This window comes from Penicillium crustosum (genome assembly GCF_028827405.1).
Source record: "Penicillium crustosum strain IBT 35664 chromosome Unknown utg000005l_segment0_segment0, whole genome shotgun sequence".
Taxonomy (NCBI): domain Eukaryota; kingdom Fungi; phylum Ascomycota; class Eurotiomycetes; order Eurotiales; family Aspergillaceae; genus Penicillium; species Penicillium crustosum.
In genome coordinates, this window is record NW_026623126.1 from 1464759 (window position 1) to 1482409 (window position 17651).

Consider the following 17651-nt stretch of genomic DNA (forward strand, 5'->3'; position numbering starts at 1 on the left):
TCTCGGCATTCTACTTGTCTACTCTTTTTGTTTTTATTTGAGCTATCTAGCTGTTTGAGTATTTGATATTCACTCTTAAATCTCCTCCAATATGACAACGATACCCCCCTTCCCCTTCCCACCAACCTACAATTTCCCCCCTTCTTCACCCCGCAACCAAACACAACAACCCGCCAGTCGCAGCTTGAGAAATGGTCTTCTCTAATTCAGTCCTGGTGCCGGCATCACCGCCAATACCGTCTTTCCCTAATAGAAGCCGTTGAAACTCCGCTTTTCCACAACACAGCCCTGCGCAAGCGCCTCGATCTGCGCGACGCCCGCGAGGTCATCGAGTGGATGACCAAGAGCGAAGAGGAAGGCGGCGGTGGGCGGCGAGCGGAGTGGATCTCTGATTCTGGCAGTGCGTCGTCTTCAATCGGGTTGAATGGTGCTGGGCAGGGGCCGAAGACTGTTGCGTGGATTTGGTGGAGGAGGCCTGAGGAGTGGGCAGATATATTGGTTGAGTGGGTTGAGAGCACTGGGCAGAGGGGATCGGTTCTGACGGTCTATGAACTGATCCAGGGGGAGGGGGCTATGTCGCAAGGTGAGATTGTATCTTTGGTTGTGGGTGATAGTGTCTACAGTTTATACTAATTCCCGTCTACAGAGTTCCATGGCATGGATACTGATGTCATGCTGCGCTCGCTGAATGTCTTGGTTAAGAGGGGCAGGGCGCAGATTTTCGGTGGTGAGGGCCAGGAGGGTGTTAAGTTCTTTTGAAGAGCTCTAAGATGAGATGCTGGAATTTCTCTGAGATAAATCGTGGCTATTCGTGACAAAAACAAAGCGCTTCTCATGTGCAGGTCAAAAGACATGTTAAATCACGTCGCCGATACTCCAAACCTATACACAGAATTCATGTTCTTGGGCTGGAGGCCCAAAGGTGATGAGGGACGTAGACTCGATACCTTGGTATCAGTCTACTGGTCTGCGTTCTCGATCATCTCCTCGGTCAACTCGTATTCGTCGGGCGCACGTGTCTCCTGCGACATGGCCATGTCCAGAAGCCAGTCAACCCGGACAATCCGTGGAGTTTTCTTGATATCGAGCGCCACTTGACGGAATCGAGGCCAGACTCGACCATGATTAGCTCCAGCGCTGCTGAGAAGAAAGACATCCTTGCTGGCAGGGTTTTCGTCTTCCGCTTCGCTTTCCTCGTCGCTCCCCTCACGTCGAGAATGGTTCGCTAGGGCCAGACGCCCACGGAAGAGCATGCACTCTCCTCCGTTTGTTTCAACGATAGATTTGAACGCATCGAATCCACCTCGAATGTCCTCGACGCAATAAATGCGATAGCCTTGCAGCATTTTATTCTTGTTCTTCTTTGCGTTGGTTGTAACAGAAGACAGGTCAAAATTGTACTTCTTCTCGGCTTCTTTATCCTCCAAAGGGAAATCGGAGGGGTCAAGCAATTCCTCCTTCTTTAGGCAACCAGCGATGAAGTCTGTGCTCACGATCATCGGCGCATAGGCGAGTGCATTGACAAATTTAGTGGTTCGCAAGATCGAGGGTGCGGCCAAATGAGTGCATCGTCGGGCATCTTGGACCACCATAATACCGAGATCTCGAAGGCCTCGCTGTGCGAGTGTTAGTACATAGATCTTCAGTCAGTCATGTTTATAATTTCAGTAGCCAAACAAACCTTATCTGCATCCTCTTTCTTCTCGTTGCCCTTCCCCACCCATCTCTGATAGCCAGTAATCAGAAGGTGCATAGCAATTGGCGGCCGAGACTTTTTCTGTCGTTTAGTTTCCACTACTTGCTCGCCATCGCTCTCGTCCTCAGCTTCAAGCGAGGCACGCTTCTTATTCTCCTGAACCCGACCCTCGTCTGACTTGCGTCTACCGCCATAGATAACGCCGCCCACACGTTTCTTTTCCTTTTCGTACAAGGCAAGATCCGGGGCATACTCATGGAGTCGGGCAGTTGCCGCCTCTTTTGACTTGCGGCTACTGGTCGACGATGGAGTCTCATTTTCCTTGCCCTCGGACATGATTCGAGTTCGTGCAGGTGTTTGGATGGGTCGGCGTGACTTGCCATTACCCTGCGGAGTACGGAGCGAAGTCTCCGGGGCATCTTCATCAATCTTCCGTTTCTTCTCGGCGGGAGGCTGCACTGAAACCATATTTTGGTTCTTGCTCTGCATTGCGCGCCGTGGGCTATGAGCAAGAGTCTCCCCAGACGAGAAAAAGACCTGTTCCAAAACATTGCGGTCGAGCTGGGTCTGTCCTGCGACTTCTCCGAGATTAGTTCGCAGAGGGAAGTGGCTGTAGCGCGGGTTTGAGGCCGGCTGTAGCTTCCATTTTGCATAACTGTCCTCCAGCCACAAGTGGTTGACAACTTCGAGGCCCCATTCCTTCGCCGCATTGCATTTCTCACTTGTTCCATGTGCCGTAATCAGATGAGTATTTTCTTGCTTTAATGTTTTGGTGCATTCTGCACCTGCTGCTGCGATCAGGTTCTCTAAATAGATTCTTGCTTCGCCAACATAATTGGACAAACTGATCTTCAAGCCTTCAAACCCGGGGATACCAGTGCGAGAAATTGGGTAGTGCAGTAGTCGTCTGAGGGGTGAAGTATATGTGTTGAATGTCATGAGGCGGTAGAGCCATGCGAGGTTTCCAACGTCTATGTTCAGTCGCGATGCCGTGCGGTACGCAAATCCTTCTCGGTAACGACAAATTAACATGTCTGCCTCGTCAACATTTGAGGTCATTGTGGCACCGCCTTGCTCGAGAACAGTTCTGATTGATTCCTGCAAGTGCGAGCCAATTCCAAGATCCGGAGATAGCATAATAGACTTCCCTTCGAAGACACTCCGTTGGCCTGACTTATGCGCTGAACTGGATGGCTCGGGTAGCTTAGACGGGTCTGTTGTCGACGCACCAACCAAATCCTTATTCTCTTGCCATCGGATTGGAGTATCAGGGCCCACGCGCAAGATCTCTGGGTCTGGAAGTGTATATGGACGTTCATCGATTCGTCGACCAAGTTTAAGGCAGTCGTCAAACCTGTTCTCAGTCAGCGAGAGTCTCTAACTGCTGTGCCATGAAACTCACCAATGCGGTAGTACAATCTTCACGTTCAGTTTCTTCGCTTGGACAAGGCGCGCCTTGTCGGAATCCGCTGTGAGGTCCACCAAGTGTGTAACCATCTGAGAAACTCTTGGGGCGTACAATCCACCTTTCGCGACCACACCACCTATGATTGCATCCTTGTCTCCCTCGGGGATATCGCCGCAGGTAACCACCACATCGTTCATGAAGAGACGCGGGTCTGGGCTGTATTGGCGGGGGTTGGCCAATTTTCGCTTCGTCAATGAGTTATTCACCCATTGTGGCTTGACCACAGGGATCAGTGCGTCGCAGGTAGTATCGTAGGCTTCAAAGTCAATTGTGGTTGAAATCAAATGGCTGAACTTGGTCACATCGGGGACCTCGGCGCCGGGTTGGACGATCAGAGGCTCGCCGCCATTTTGCTCGAGGATAGTTGCCAGCTAGATAATTTTATTTTGTCAGTCTAGTTCAAGCTGTATTCATGGCGGGAAAACACGTACCTGCTCTGCGGAGTCACTCGAGAGATCCTTGGAGCATACAATACAGAGGCAACACTGCGCGAAGAGCTTGGACTCTCCGTTTTCAGTTGCCATGGCCAAATTTGAGGGTAAATTATGCGATTCAAGACTGGGGATTTGATTGGAGTATCTCCAAGAGAGTGACATCCAAGTGTAGAATTAAAGTGAGGCAATCGGGGACGCGCCCACGCGTGTCAGGAACGCCGGATCACGTGTACCACAGCGTGTGGGGATTGGAATTCAGATAGATCTTTTGATTGAGAACTCAGGTTTGCTCTTTTTTTCGTGCTATGATGCATATAGTATTATTTGATAATACTAATTTGGTATATCTAACATCGGCCCCAGATTGTGATCAAATAAAGAACTTCCAAGGCCATATCCAGTATGGATTGACTTATATCTACCAGATAGCAATTTCAGTCACGACATTTGATCTAGCATTCATTGCAACCTCTGATGAATAATCACTCTCTTCAAATAGAAGATAAAAAATAGAAAAAACTGGTGTCTGTACAACTATGTTTTCCTCTCATGGGGTTTCGTTTGTATATCTTAGGCGGTGTAATTCTGCCGAAAGTGAGGTTATATTGGACTGAATGAATCGATACATCGCCCTTCGGGGCATATGGTCAAATGAAAATTTACAGAGAAGATTAGCATGGCCCCTGCACTAAGGATGACACGCTCAATCAAAGAGAAGCTACCTATTTTTTTTTTACTCACGCGAGCTCAATTAAGATAGCAGAGTACATTTTGCTACAATGTATTTAATTGGTCCTACACCATGTGGAGGTCACGCGACATCGCCATTCGACCCACCGCCGCTAAGTTTATATCAAGTGTCAAGTACTATGCATTTATGCATGCTGAAATTACCAGGTCTTTACAAACCGGGAAATCAATGGACCGTCATGATAACGGTACCATACAAAAATACATACATTGCTTAATCAGCTATGTCCGCCGAGATTGGAAAAGAGCGGATCTTGTCATTTTAGTTAGTTAGAGAATTTACATATGTCAGATTTACCATACATTGTCGTATCCGTCTATTTCTGTCAGTTATGAGCCCGGCTTCGTTCCAATTAAGATCTGTCTACAACATATAGACCATCTTTTACCTAGCTGTCGCCGATTCACAGTGGTTTTGACAACGGTCAACCCCTGAATCGTCGAAGCACCCCTATCTCCTTCGAAGAAGATCAGATTCATCGACGAAAATCGACAATAATGAATATCATGTCAAGCCTCTCCGCGGCCTCCTCCCGCGTCATTTTGAAGGATACAGAATCATGGGATGCATGGCTCTCATATATTAAAGCAATTGCAGTTGCATATAAAGTATGGGATCAATGCAATCCGTCTCTTAAGGAGGAAGAACGTCCTAAATTGGAACCACCTGAAGAGATCATCTCTGTCAAAGATGCCATAAAAGAATACCCAGAACACTGGTTCAATGTGAGGCTATCCCTAAAAGCAGATTGGGATGCAGAGAACAGAGCCTATCAGTCGAAACTACAGGCATTAGATCTAGTGGCGGTGGCAATTAGGCAGTCAGTTGATACTCCCTACCAGCCCTTTATCATTGATATACCATCACCTTTGGAGCTGATGCTCAATCTCCACAAACGATTTGCACCAGAGAGCGATCCTACATACAAAACTAAGCTCCGTCAACAGTGGCGGAACCTAGATAGAGGCCTAGATCGGAACACCGATATCGAGAAATGGCTTCTAAACTGGGAATCGCTTTACCAATCGTGTAAGAAGGCAAGGATGCCAGAAGCAGAGGATGCCACGAATCAATTCCTTGAAGCAATCTCTATAATGTCGCCTGGATTCTATGAAACATGGGCTCTCAGAGTACAGGATAATCAGGACATCCCTTTCTTCGAAATCATGACTCGGTACAAAGCCCACTGGAAGATTACCCATGGCAGGCCGGCTGCGCAAAGAGGCATCTCAAAGGCTGCTTTCTCGACATGGCAAGGCAATGAAGAAGCAAAGCCTATAGAGGCAAGGAATGATGGCCTAGAAAGAAGGCCATGTCCATGTGACAGGGTAAAATCGAGAGTTAATATGCCTTGGGCCTGCTGGGAAATCTATGAAGATAGAAGGCCTGCTAATTACCAGCCCTCACCGGCATTGAAACAGAAGTGGGAGAAGGCCATGAAGGCTAATCCTAGATGGAAGGCAATTGTCGACAAGAAGCGAGCTGCATATGCAGAAGGCCAAGGGGGACCCTTGCTAAAGAGCAAGCGAATACAACCCTCGACGATGAAGCCTTTGGCTTCTTGACAACCAACGCAGTCAAAATTGACACCGTTATGTCAACAAAAATCAAGGATTTTGAAGCCACAACTACACCTACAGAAGACAGATGGGTAGTTGATACAGGTGCTCAAATCCACGTATGCAACAATCGGAGCTTGTTTAGCACCTTTAAAAGCGTACAGAGCAACGTCAAAGTGGGAGATACAGAGACGAAGGTGGCCGGTATAGGCACTGTGGTCATCTATGGTGTAAACCCTACCACTGGAAGCGCCGTTAAGATGAACCTATTTCAAACTAGGTACTCGCCAAACTTCCATAGTAATCTGATATCTCATGGATTGATGATGAAGGGGGGCCTATTAATGAATCTCAGAGCAAACTGCATTGAGACAATTGATGGCCATCGTCAGATCTATAAGATCTACCACGATCAGAAGCTATCATGGCTCACCCAGACAAGGGGTTTTATAACCCAAAAGGCATCAGATTTGAAGCCTGAAATGACGTTTGCCACTAAGAAATCCAATCAGGAGCCAAAATCTGAGGCTTCAATTGAGCTCTGGCATCGTCGATTAGGCCACATTGGCAAGGCGCGAATTGTCAAACTGGCAGAGATGACTGAAGGAATCACTATTGCAAGCAACCCAGGCAAAGAAATGCAGGTATGTGAAGCTTGTCAATTGGCAGATGCACCTAGGCAAATCTCTCGCCGGAAGATAGGCCAGGCATATGGTATATTAGGGAGAGTACACTTCGATCTAGTACAAAACCAGCCTGCCTACAACGGTCATATATGGATGACGCACTTCTATCTCGATGGAATAAGGTGTCACTTCGTATTTACCCATATAAAGAAGAGCGAGTGTCAGATGGCAGTTCGTAAATTCTTAGCATTGATCCGAAACTGGTTGAAAATCGAGATCAGGGTATTTCATTATGATAATGAGAGAAGCGCCGGCAATGAGGTTGAATCTATGATTGAAGACGAAGGGTGTACCATTGAGCATGCACCACCTGGCTTGCCAGAGATGAATGGACCAGCAGAGAGATCTGGAGGCATGATAGTAAGGAACGGCAGAGCATTGCTCAATGGTACGAACCTACCCCACAATCTATGGCCAGAGACGATGTATGCATCTGCATATATGATGAATCGTACCCCTACAAAGATGGATGGTAAGTGGATCATACCATGGAAGGAATTGATGCGCTATGCGGCTCCAGATGGCTTAAAAGATCAAATTGTCAACCTGTCGAATATGAGGCTATATGGGTGCTTAACGTACTCAAGGCTTCTGAAGAGAGTACAATCTAACAAGATGGCTCCGAGAGCAGAGATCGGCTATCTTGTAGGCTATGTTTCAAAGAGCCTATACAAGATCTGGTTTCCATACAAAGGGCGAGCAGGCATAGGCAGAGTTGAAGTTGTAAGAGATGCTGTATTCGATGAATCGAGACAGTACTCTAAAACGAAGCCTTTACCGCAAGAAGAAGATGCAATTAGTACTATGACAAATGGACTAAGCGCTAAGAACTGGCCCCAAGTGCTCTCAATGGAAGAAGCGCAGTCAGAATTGAGCATAGAGATGCGTATGCCGATGTCAATTGCTCGCATAACTCTCAATGATGACGTCGAAAACCGAGAACAAGGTACTGCACCAGAGGCGGTAAATGAAGAAATCCAGGAATCTAGAGTTGTGGAGCAAGCTCAAACTCTAGATAGTAGGGAGGAGACACCAAGGGTCCCCCCTTTAAAGGAAACACCTGTTTTACCTTTAACACCGGCTTCAATGGCAGGCCCTGCTTCAGTGGTAGAACATATCTCAATGATAGAGGTAAGGGATCAAGAACAGATCCCTGGGAGCTTCCCTATGTCACCACAGAGAGCCTCACCACAAAGAGCACTATCGTCGATTGCTACGATTGAGAGTACGCCACATGAGAGATCTCCTACCTCGCTATCTTCGCCAGATCCGATCAATGTCATACAGTCGATCGAAGCTGAAGGGGGAGAGGGAGATCAATATGATGAAGATGAAGCAGAGATAGAGCGTCAATTGCAACAAGAGATGCAGTATACGCCTACTCCAGAGCCAGAAGATCGGCCTACTAGAGAGATCTCTGCGTCAATTGATGAATCTAACATCATCTCAGGCCCCAGAATACGGAAGCCAAAGGCAGATCCAGACTACACTGCATATCTATCGCTAGACGAGAAACAGCTAGCCGAGCCACCAAGCCTTCTATATGCCTTTACAACAGGTATTACGAAGAAGCTCAATATGCAAAACAGACTGCATAGAGATCAGATGCCTCCACCACCAGAGAACTGGAAGCGGCTAAAAATCCATCCCTTTGCCACGCAATTGAAGGCAGCTGCGGAGTTTGAAATTGAGACCTTAAAGGCTAAAGAGACCTTCTCTCAGGTTGCATTACCGAACAAAAAGAGCACCCAGATCTTGCCATTGAAGTGGGTATTTACATACAAATTTGATGCAGATGGTATGCTCGAGAAGTTCAAAGCAAGAATCTGCGTGAGAGGAGATCTACAGTGGATGTCAACTGAAGAAAAGAGAGCTGCTACACTAGCTGTCAAAACAGCGAGAGCAGTATTCGCACTAGTTGCCGCCTTTGATCTAGATATGATTCAGAGAGATGTGGTTACCGCATTCCTGAATTCAATGCTAGAAAGCGAGGTTTATACCAAGTGTCCACCAGGCTTCGAAGCACTAAATCAGTGCTGGCTCCTGCATAGAGCCCTCTACGGATTGCGCATGTCACCAAGGCTTTGGCAGCAAGAAGCTACAAAGGTGCTAGTAAAACTAGGCCTTACCCCAGTGGAAGAAGATCCATGCATCTTTACAACCAAAGGCATTATTGTCTTTTTCTACGTGGACGATATCATCATCGTCAATCACCCCAAACAGGCTAAAGAAGCCGCTTTACTAGATCAAAATCTAAAGAAGCAATGGGAGCTTCGAGAACTGGATGCAAGCTGGTTCTTGAATATACGTATTATACGTGATAGAGAGCAGAAGAAGCTCTGGTTATGCCAAGATAGCTACATCGAGAGCATGGCACACAAATACAATCTCGTCACAGAGAGAAAAATAGGGTCCCCACTGAGCATTGAGCCTCTAGTACCCTATGATGGGGTGGCATCACCGCAACAGATTCATGGTTTCCAGGCCAAGGTTGGATCTGCGCAGTATGCCACCACCATTACCCGGGTAGATGCTGCAAAAGCAACCTCCAAAGTGGCTGAATTCCTTACAAATCCAGGACCAAAGCATATAGATGCAGTCGATCGCATCATACAGTATCTCTATGAGACACGCTTTTGGGCCATTGAATACGGCATCAGAACACCAAACAAACAACCTAGAAATCGAGATACGACCCTGACGATGGCGGCGAAATCAGTTGAATTTGCAAGCGATGCGTCGTTCGGAGACCATAAAGATCGAAAGAGCTCCGAAGGGTATATCTGCAAGTTATATGGTGGCCCAATCGATTGGAAGGCCACTAAGCAGAAGACTGTCACCACATCGACTACCGAGGCCGAACTACTAGCTTTAGCAGAGGCAGGAAAAACCGTACAGTGGTGGCGACGAGTGCTTAATGCACTAGGCTTCGAACCAGATCACCCACTATCCATCATGTGTGACAACCAGCAAACTGTCGATTTATTGACGAAGGAAGGGGCCGCGATGCATACGAAGCTCCGGCATGTTGACATCAATCGATGCTGGATGAAGCAAGAAGTTAGCGCAGGTCGAGTATATGTGGACTGGGTACCAACTGCTGCGATGCCAGCAGATGGGCTCACCAAAGCTCTGACGAAGCAGAAGCAGGGACACTTCAGAGAGTTGGTTGGAATGAGGGACGTAGGTCACATGATTCGTCACATGACCTCTGAGAACAGAGGCTGTTTTGCGGAAACTGCATAAATCGACGATTTGAGCCGAGATCAGTGAGGAGACAGGTGAGGTAAGTTGGAATCACTTGCGAATCATTTGCGAAGCGGTTGCGAAGCAGCTGCGAAACAGTTGGAAGAAAGGCAGTCCTTGAGAGCTTTGAATAGCTTCAAGAACTGGGGGGTGTGTCAAGTACTATGCATTTATGCATGCTGAAATTACCAGGTCTTTACAAACCGGGAAATCAATGGACCGTCATGATAACGGTACCATACAAAAATACATACATTGCTTAATCAGCTATGTCCGCCGAGATTGGAAAAGAGCGGATCTTGTCATTTTAGTTAGTTAGAGAATTTACATATGTCAGATTTACCATACATTGTCGTATCCGTCTATTTCTGTCATCAAGCTCCAGGAATAACATTGAAAAACTTCGCCCCTCAGGGTATGATCATGACTACATGTGGGTGTGATTATGATTACATTTCATAATTCTAGTATTGATAAACGATTGCCTTTAAAATTGAATGCAATTTATGCTCCCAATCAGACAGACCAGAGGCGTCTCAGACACATTTCAACATATCAACTAACTCACTCAGAAACTGCTTGCCACAGCGATCAACCAGGTTCAAAACACCCATAGTCTGATTGGCTGCGATCTTCCTTCCATGTTCATACTCAATCCATTTCTTCGGAAATAGGGCCATATGCCGCGTCCAATTTGCTTGACAGTAGATACAACCCAGCAAAGATATCAGTGACAGCGTCAACCGGCCACTCCTCTTGGTCCTCGGGCTCAGAGTCAACCTCTGATGCAAACATGGACTCAATCTCACGATCAGGTGCAGATGCTGCAGACGCAGATCCAGATGTAAAATCAGGGTTAGCATCGGTATCATTGTCAGATACGGGTTCGGTTCGAGTAGATAGTTCATGTCTAGAGGATTTTCCAGACTTGTCACCAGGGGCTATTGACGACGGAGTCAAGGGCATGCGTTTATCGGGAGGAAGATAATTCCGGGCTTAATATTGTTAACATACTTTCTCTTAGGTTCTTCGGGGCATACCTACGACAGATTCAAGCCACTCTCGATGTCTGGGTCGGTGAAATTTGGTTCCGTACTCTGTAGCAAACTGAGCATCAGTGTGCCTAGTCGAATATGTCATAAGTACATGCATAATAATTTATTACCCCAGAGAGTAGCAGAAGAGACCCACGCAATTCCCTTCAACACATCATAATAATAGCCAAGGAGAGAGACAGAAACGTTCTTCCGGTTAGGTTCGGTGAAATAAAGGGCACCACGCCAGCCCCCCATCAACACCCAGCGTTTCATCGCGTTATTTCCAGAAATCTTTTCCTCGGTGGTCACGTAGGAGCTAGGTGGCAGGTTGACTATATATTATCAGTATAAACTTGGAATGGACAGAATTGAAACAACGCAATGTATGTACGCACCGGCACCGGGATGGACGGTACGAATGTGACGGGTGAGACTGCTTTTTTGATCGAAACTGATCCCGCACATTTGAGCGTCTTGAACCGTGATATCACAACTATTTCATTAGCCTAGATCTGATAGAAAATTGGAGAACTCATATAATACACAAATGTGCTATAACGATTCAGCGTGACCATGGGGGCTTGTGGCCTACGAGTACGCGCCTGCTCACGCCTCGTTCCTTCTCCGTTGGACCTTTTGCATTTCCAGTCGGGATTGTTATCTGGAATAGGCCCTATTAGGGTTCAATATATTGCTATTCCAGAACAAATTTCTTCTATTCTATACTCACCGTGTACATAGCCCCAGCGTGGATGCGGATTCACCGCATTCAATACATCCGGATTGACAAAGTCGCTTTTAGATAGCAGTAGCCAAGCTGTGGTCATCCTGTCCAGATGTCTGGTAGATAAAGAAGATTGCTACCAAAATGTGAGAGGAGAAAGATGTCCAGAGTGAAGTGGTGGCAAGGAATGAGAAAGTATTGGCCATCGTGGGGGGCTTTTATAGACTTCATGCCTATGGCGGTGACAAACAAGGAGTAGAGTGTCTACGAGGTCTTGTCCAGGAGTTCTCTGTTGTTCGATGGGGAATTAGCGTGGCCAACATTTATGTTCCTACAGAACTTGCTTGTCATCACTTACCGTAAAGTAAAATTTGTGTACCAAGGCTTTATAGGAAGCGCTTCATGGCAGATGAATCTCGAATTATAGTTATTTATTTCTACATACAGCCCCTTTATTGTATTCCAACACCATCTATCAACTCCCCCAGACAAACATCAAAGTCCATCTTCCTCCTTCTCATGCTATGAAGATTCAACCTGGATATCTCGGACTTTGGTCAACGCTTTGTGAAGTATAATTGGGAGATTTCATGGTCATCGATGCCATATCGACTTTGCTTTTAGCTATATTGATACAAGCTATATGGTTTTATCTAGTGACATGAATAACTTGGAATGGGCTCGGGATCCCTTTCCTTCCGAGGCTAAATACACCTTTCCCGTTGTGGTCGGACATGCGGTCAAATCGGGAAGGATTCGCAATTTCCATGTCTATAATTGCGCATTTCGGTCTCGCCCTCGGGGCCGGCACTTTGATGATTAATGAAAAGCATGATTCTTGGAACGGACAGGTATAACTGCGTAGAAAGAGTCGTCCGAAGATGTACAATTAACTCGCCATCTTTGAAGCCTCAACCCCTCCCGCTAGCTATGATGCCCCAAAAAATCGCCATCCTTGGCTCTACAGGTCGAACAGGCCGTGTCGTCGTGAAAAGTCTGCTAGAAAACGAAACCGAGTCTTACCATCTCCACCTTCTCGTGCGTTCCAAAGAAAGGCTCGAAGGCCTGATACCTGACATTCAATTCCATCCACGGGTAGCCATAGACGAAGGACTTCCCAACGACATTGCAGCAGTCAAGAGCTGCCTTTCCGAGGCATCATTTATCGTGTGCACCATCGGGACCAACAACAATGAACCTGGCATCTCAATGATTCAGGAGACCGCATCGACGATTGTCGCAGCCTTGGATGAGCTGAAGAAAGAGGGAGGAAACACATGGAAACGTCCACGTCTCACGTTTCTTTCCTCTGCTTCGCTGAATGATCAGTTCGTATCGTTACGTCCTTGGGTGCTACATTGGGCGGTTATGAACGCATGCAATTATATCTATGCAGACTTGGCAGTTGCGGAGGATATTCTTTTGTCGAACAAGTCGCTTTTGACATTGACGCTAGTCCAACCTCCCTTGCTACTAGAAGGGAAAAGGTCAGACTACACAATTTCCGAGACTTATGTGGGCCCGGCTGTTTCTTATGAGGATCTTGGAGCTGCTATGGCAGAGTTGTGTATAGTACCGGAAGCAGATGGGCCGACCTGTGCGGGAGTCACCAGCGACCCGTCAGGAGAGATGGCATCGGCTGCATTGCAAGGGCCGAAAAATCTCCTCACGGGCTTCCTAGGCCGAATGATACCTGGGTATTGGAAATTACACGGGATTTGCTTTGGAATTTGAACGAATTTCGGACCCCCCCCTCCTTGCTTGGATCATGAAATGACGTATTATGTTAAGGCAGTATTTCTACCTCAGGAGGGTAGGACCTTGCTCTCTCTCTCTCTCTTGGTTAGCTAGACACCTTCAAGCATATAATGAGATCAGTTACCCAACAGACGCTAAATGCGAAGTTTTGTGTTATAAAAAAAAATCGATATGCATGCATGCTTCAGCTGCTATGTACTGATGAATATGTAAACCAAAAAGTCCGGGAATATCAACATTAAGAAAACGAGGTCCAACAACTCGATCAGATAACCACCAAGCTAGATGCAAACAGCGAACAAGCCAAAAAAGAAAAAAAAATCAAGCCGCCATCGTCAAAACATACGAGGTAATACTATCCATGCGCTCAGTCGTCAGCTTCAAGCTAACAGTCAACAGCTCACGAGCAATGCGCGGCTCCTTCTCCTGCAGCTTTTTCCACTGCACTCCCGTCAAACACCAAGCCACACAATCGCGCTCAGCCTTGACCGTCGCCGTGCGGCGCGTATCACTGAAGAAGGGCAATTCGCCGCACGGTCGACCAGCGACAATGAGCTCGAAGTAGCGGCCTTGGGGGAGATCGTAGCCGGCGCGCAACATGCCAGACTCGAGGAGGTAGAAGGCGCGCGGGGCGTCGCCTTCGTGGTACAGGACTGTGCCGGCGGGGTAGGATTCGCGGGAGAAGTAGGCACAGGCGGGGAACCAAAAGTCTTCGTTTTCGGTTGAGAGGCCTTGGAAGGTTTGGAGGAGGAGGGGGAGTGGTTGGCGCATGGCAGACCAGGCGGGGGAGGCCATCATTGCTGTTTCGTGGGCTTGAATGGTTGAGGTTGCTACGCGTTGCAGGTACTGGCGGCGGGGTGAGCTGACGATGTTGTCGGCGAGGGTGGGGGGTTTGGGTCCGGAGGGCACAGGGACTGAGGTGGGGACTTGGAGGAGCTCGGAGTTTGCGGTTGGGTCGGTGGGTGTGGCGAGTGCTTCCTGGCGGCTGTAGAAGACTTTCAGGTAGTTGTTCTCGCAGAACTCAAGGGCTGAGTTGAGGTCTTCGAAAATGGGGACGCCGGACTCTGGCTCGAAAAGTCCTACGTTTTGTAGGGACTTCCCTACATCACCCTCGACATTCAAGCCGGAGATGGCTATCTGTACGTTGCGCTTTTGAAGAACGCGGTTGATGCGGGTGAATGCTTCTGCTGCTGAGAAGTCGAGTCCGTAGACTCGAGAAAAGTCGAGAATGACAAATCGAATGGGGCGCCGGTCGAAGGCTTCCTCCTCGATCAGGCCACGCATGGTGTTCTCGACATTCACGATGGTTCCAAAGAAGAGATATCCACCAAGTTTGATGATCAGGGTCTGCTGTCCAGCCTCACGCAGGAACTGTTGCTGAATAGGAGGACGTCGAACCGTCGATCCGGAAATTTCGCCCGAGAATGTTGCTCGAATGGCGGATTTGCGAGATGTTTGGACGACAAAGTTCACGCAAGCCAAAAGGATTCCAACAAAAATTCCAACCACGAAGTCCAAAGCGCCCATTGTAACGACAATAATGACAACGGTTAGATATTCAAGCCGGGTGAGTTTCCCCCATGTGTCCACCAATGCCTCCTGCAAAAGCTCAATGCCCAGCAAGAAAATCAAGGCACCAACAACCATAATGGGAATATAGCCGATTATGACTGGGCCGATGACCATAATACCTGCAGTGGCTGCGGCCAACATCAGACCGGCCAACCGAGATGACCCACCACTGGCAATGAAGAGAAGACTATTGGTATAGACAAGATAGTTCTGCTTTCGTTAGCTTATTGACCACGGCTCTATCATTGGCGGTCACATACCTGAATGCTTCCCACGAATCCTGAAAGTGCATTTGTCACGCCATGTGCCATGAGCTCTCTGTCCACATTGAGATTGTCTTCACCGGTGGAAATGCCGAGAGCGGGCACGTTGATGGGCACATGAAGTACACCAAAGAAGGTCAAGGCAAACATGGCCGGGATTGTTTCACCAAAGGCAGTCCAATTGACCTCGGAGAGATCTGTAATGAATCAGCAGGGCAACTCCCAAAGTATTGCAGTGGGTTGACTCACCATAAAGAGAATAGAAATGATACCACGGGTTGTTGGAAGATGGAGCAGCAAAAACCCATCCATTGTGGCGCAGAGCACCCATAGAGATCCTAGCGCTTAAAATAACAATGTAAAACACAGCAGCGACGGCAATGAAGTACCCACCAACAAGGAAGTTTGAGCGAACAAATCGCTTGAGAACAAGAAGGCCAATTGCAAGGAACAGGGGTATCATCCAAAGAGGGAAAGTATCAAGGTGGAAAAGTTTCTGGATCGTGGGAAGGTTGTACTCAAAAGTCCCGGGAAGCCGGGCTGAAACCTCCACTCCAGTTTGTAGAAGAAAGTAGCCCACGCCACCGATACACCCGATGAGAATATGACGGGGAAAGAAGCCAATGAGCGAGCCCAGCCCGCAGACACCCATTAAGAAGAACACCAAGCCGGTGAGAATTGAACTCACCGAGAAGGCTAGGATGGTCGTTGCAATCACCGATTTCGGATTGTCTTTGCCGATTGAATTCATGATGGTGAAAGCCATCTGGTGGAAGAAGGGTACTACTTCGATCATTTCACTTCCTATTCCTCCTTTGAAGATCGAGCCTCCACAGGAGAATACCACTTGGGAAATGATAGTACTGACATAGAACATCGAGATACCGTCAGTTCCCAGGTGAGCGAACAGGGGTTCTCCCAGAGGGAACAAGATCATTCCATAGGATAAGGCATCAAGAATGTTGAGCAGTAGTCCTAGCAATACGGCAGGAACCAAACTGGCGGGGTATACCACAGCCTCGTTCCATATGGCTCGCCTATCCCATGACTTTGGATTCGATAGGGTCCGACTATAGTGAGCGACAGATGAAATTCCTTTCTTTATTAGGTTTGGAGACCGTTGGACAGGCGGGCCTTGGTTCTCGGCATCGCCTGCACTCCCGTAATTTTGTGTAGATTTGGATCGTGACTTGGATAATAACGAAGTGTGCTCATTGTCTCGTTCGGGTTCGTCATAGATTGTTGACGATGGAGGGAAGGAGATATCATCGGTCCCGGGTTGCGTGACCTGGTCCTCCTCCGTATCCTTCAATGGGCGGCGAATCATCTCTGTCAAAGCCGAAGAGCCTGAAGCCGAAGCAGGATCGACAGAGGCATATCCTGGCTCCAAAAACCCCTCCCCCGCGGTAGTATGAGAGCTTGTAGCTTCATCCTGGGAGCAACTTGCAGAATTCTGGCTGCTGTGGAATATATCAAGGCTGGGGGGTAAGCCGGGCCCGTCCTTCAAGAGGGATTTTTTATTCAGCGATAGGCCATAGGTCGCGAGTTCCGCGGTTTGGTCACGGAGACCATCCGAAGCATAATGAGCTGGATCTGCGATAGGTCAAATAGTCAGTAAAAAAATCGCGCGATGTCGTCTCTAACTATACAATATGCACAATGACCCACCCATATTGCTGTTGAAGGACCGGTGGTAAAATGAACGATTTGGTGTTCTCGTTGTCGATCCATTGTAGCTGGATGATTCCGCTCCCATTGGACCGGGCGGGCTGCCTAGATTTGCATGTTCCACCAGCGATTCTGACGGGGCGTTACCATAGATGTCGCGGTCAAACATCAGATTGCGTGATAGAGCTGATGCGCGGGAGTCGCGACGGCCACGAGGTTGCAAAACCCCCATGGTTTCTCACGCAATTGCCGTCCAACCAAGTGATGAAGTCGAAAAAGTTAGGAAATTCGGAAGATAAAACGGGTGCCACTAGCGCATGCGGCCGTTTAGACAAACAAATGACGCAACCGAGACGAGCATTTCACAGAAGGGGGCTGTGAATTATATGTATATCAGAGGGAAGAACGGAGTATAGTTATCAACACAAATATGAATTAGCAACGGACCAGATAGAAAAAGAAAGCCCCGAGGTACCGGAGTTTTTGACTAAACGGCCCTTATCTCCCTAACAGTCGAGCTAAACCACATCCGGACTGGTACAGATGAGGATAAGTGGGAGGTGGTCTGTGCAGAGAGAGACTAGCCCGGGAGGGCATTTCAGGCCATTTCATGTGTCCCACCTCTGGTCTCTACATATGCACTACTGCACTAAATCAAGACTAAACTCGACTAAACTTGACCTTTGAAACTACATACGTAATCAAAGATAGCATCTAGCAAGCTACATCTCCGTAGTCGGACGCAGTGCTATACACATGATCGGCATTGGTACCATGCAGTAGCCTCAG

At 47.8% G+C, this 17651-nt stretch overlaps 5 protein-coding genes across 5 annotated transcripts; 2 read left to right on the forward strand and 3 right to left on the reverse strand.

The window, feature by feature from the left end:
- Nucleotides 1–91: 91 nt before the first annotated feature.
- N7487_011259 (ESCRT-II subunit protein VPS25) lies at nucleotides 92–759 on the forward strand (the record flags this gene model as incomplete). Its single annotated transcript, XM_056878989.1, has 3 exons — nucleotides 92–194; nucleotides 254–583; nucleotides 647–759. 3 exons carry the CDS (start codon nucleotides 92–94, stop codon nucleotides 757–759), a joined length of 546 nt encoding a protein of 181 aa, XP_056724308.1.
- Nucleotides 760–959: 200 nt separating this feature from the next.
- On the reverse strand, nucleotides 960–3688 carry N7487_011260 (uncharacterized protein; the record flags this gene model as incomplete). The annotated part of the gene is made up of 4 exons (XM_056878990.1): nucleotides 960–1616; nucleotides 1682–3050; nucleotides 3099–3535; nucleotides 3596–3688. The coding sequence occupies 4 exons, from the start codon at nucleotides 3686–3688 to the stop codon at nucleotides 960–962; spliced, it is 2556 nt and encodes an 851-aa protein (XP_056724309.1).
- A 6803-nt stretch (nucleotides 3689–10491) lies between these two features.
- On the reverse strand, nucleotides 10492–11704 carry N7487_011261 (C2H2-type zinc finger protein; the record flags this gene model as incomplete). Its single annotated transcript, XM_056878991.1, has 6 exons — nucleotides 10492–10835; nucleotides 10881–10963; nucleotides 11032–11209; nucleotides 11231–11370; nucleotides 11421–11550; nucleotides 11608–11704. The coding sequence occupies 6 exons, from the start codon at nucleotides 11702–11704 to the stop codon at nucleotides 10492–10494; spliced, it is 972 nt and encodes a 323-aa protein (XP_056724310.1).
- An 830-nt stretch (nucleotides 11705–12534) lies between these two features.
- tpcG (oxidoreductase tpcG) lies at nucleotides 12535–13335 on the forward strand (the record flags this gene model as incomplete). The annotated part of the gene is made up of 1 exon (XM_056878992.1): nucleotides 12535–13335. One exon carries the CDS (start codon nucleotides 12535–12537, stop codon nucleotides 13333–13335), a length of 801 nt encoding a protein of 266 aa, XP_056724311.1.
- A 345-nt stretch (nucleotides 13336–13680) lies between these two features.
- N7487_011263 (sulfate transporter family protein) lies at nucleotides 13681–17094 on the reverse strand (the record flags this gene model as incomplete). The annotated part of the gene is made up of 4 exons (XM_056878993.1): nucleotides 13681–15141; nucleotides 15192–15391; nucleotides 15444–16787; nucleotides 16863–17094. The coding sequence occupies 4 exons, from the start codon at nucleotides 17092–17094 to the stop codon at nucleotides 13681–13683; spliced, it is 3237 nt and encodes a 1078-aa protein (XP_056724312.1).
- Between the last annotated feature and the right edge of the window lie 557 nt (nucleotides 17095–17651).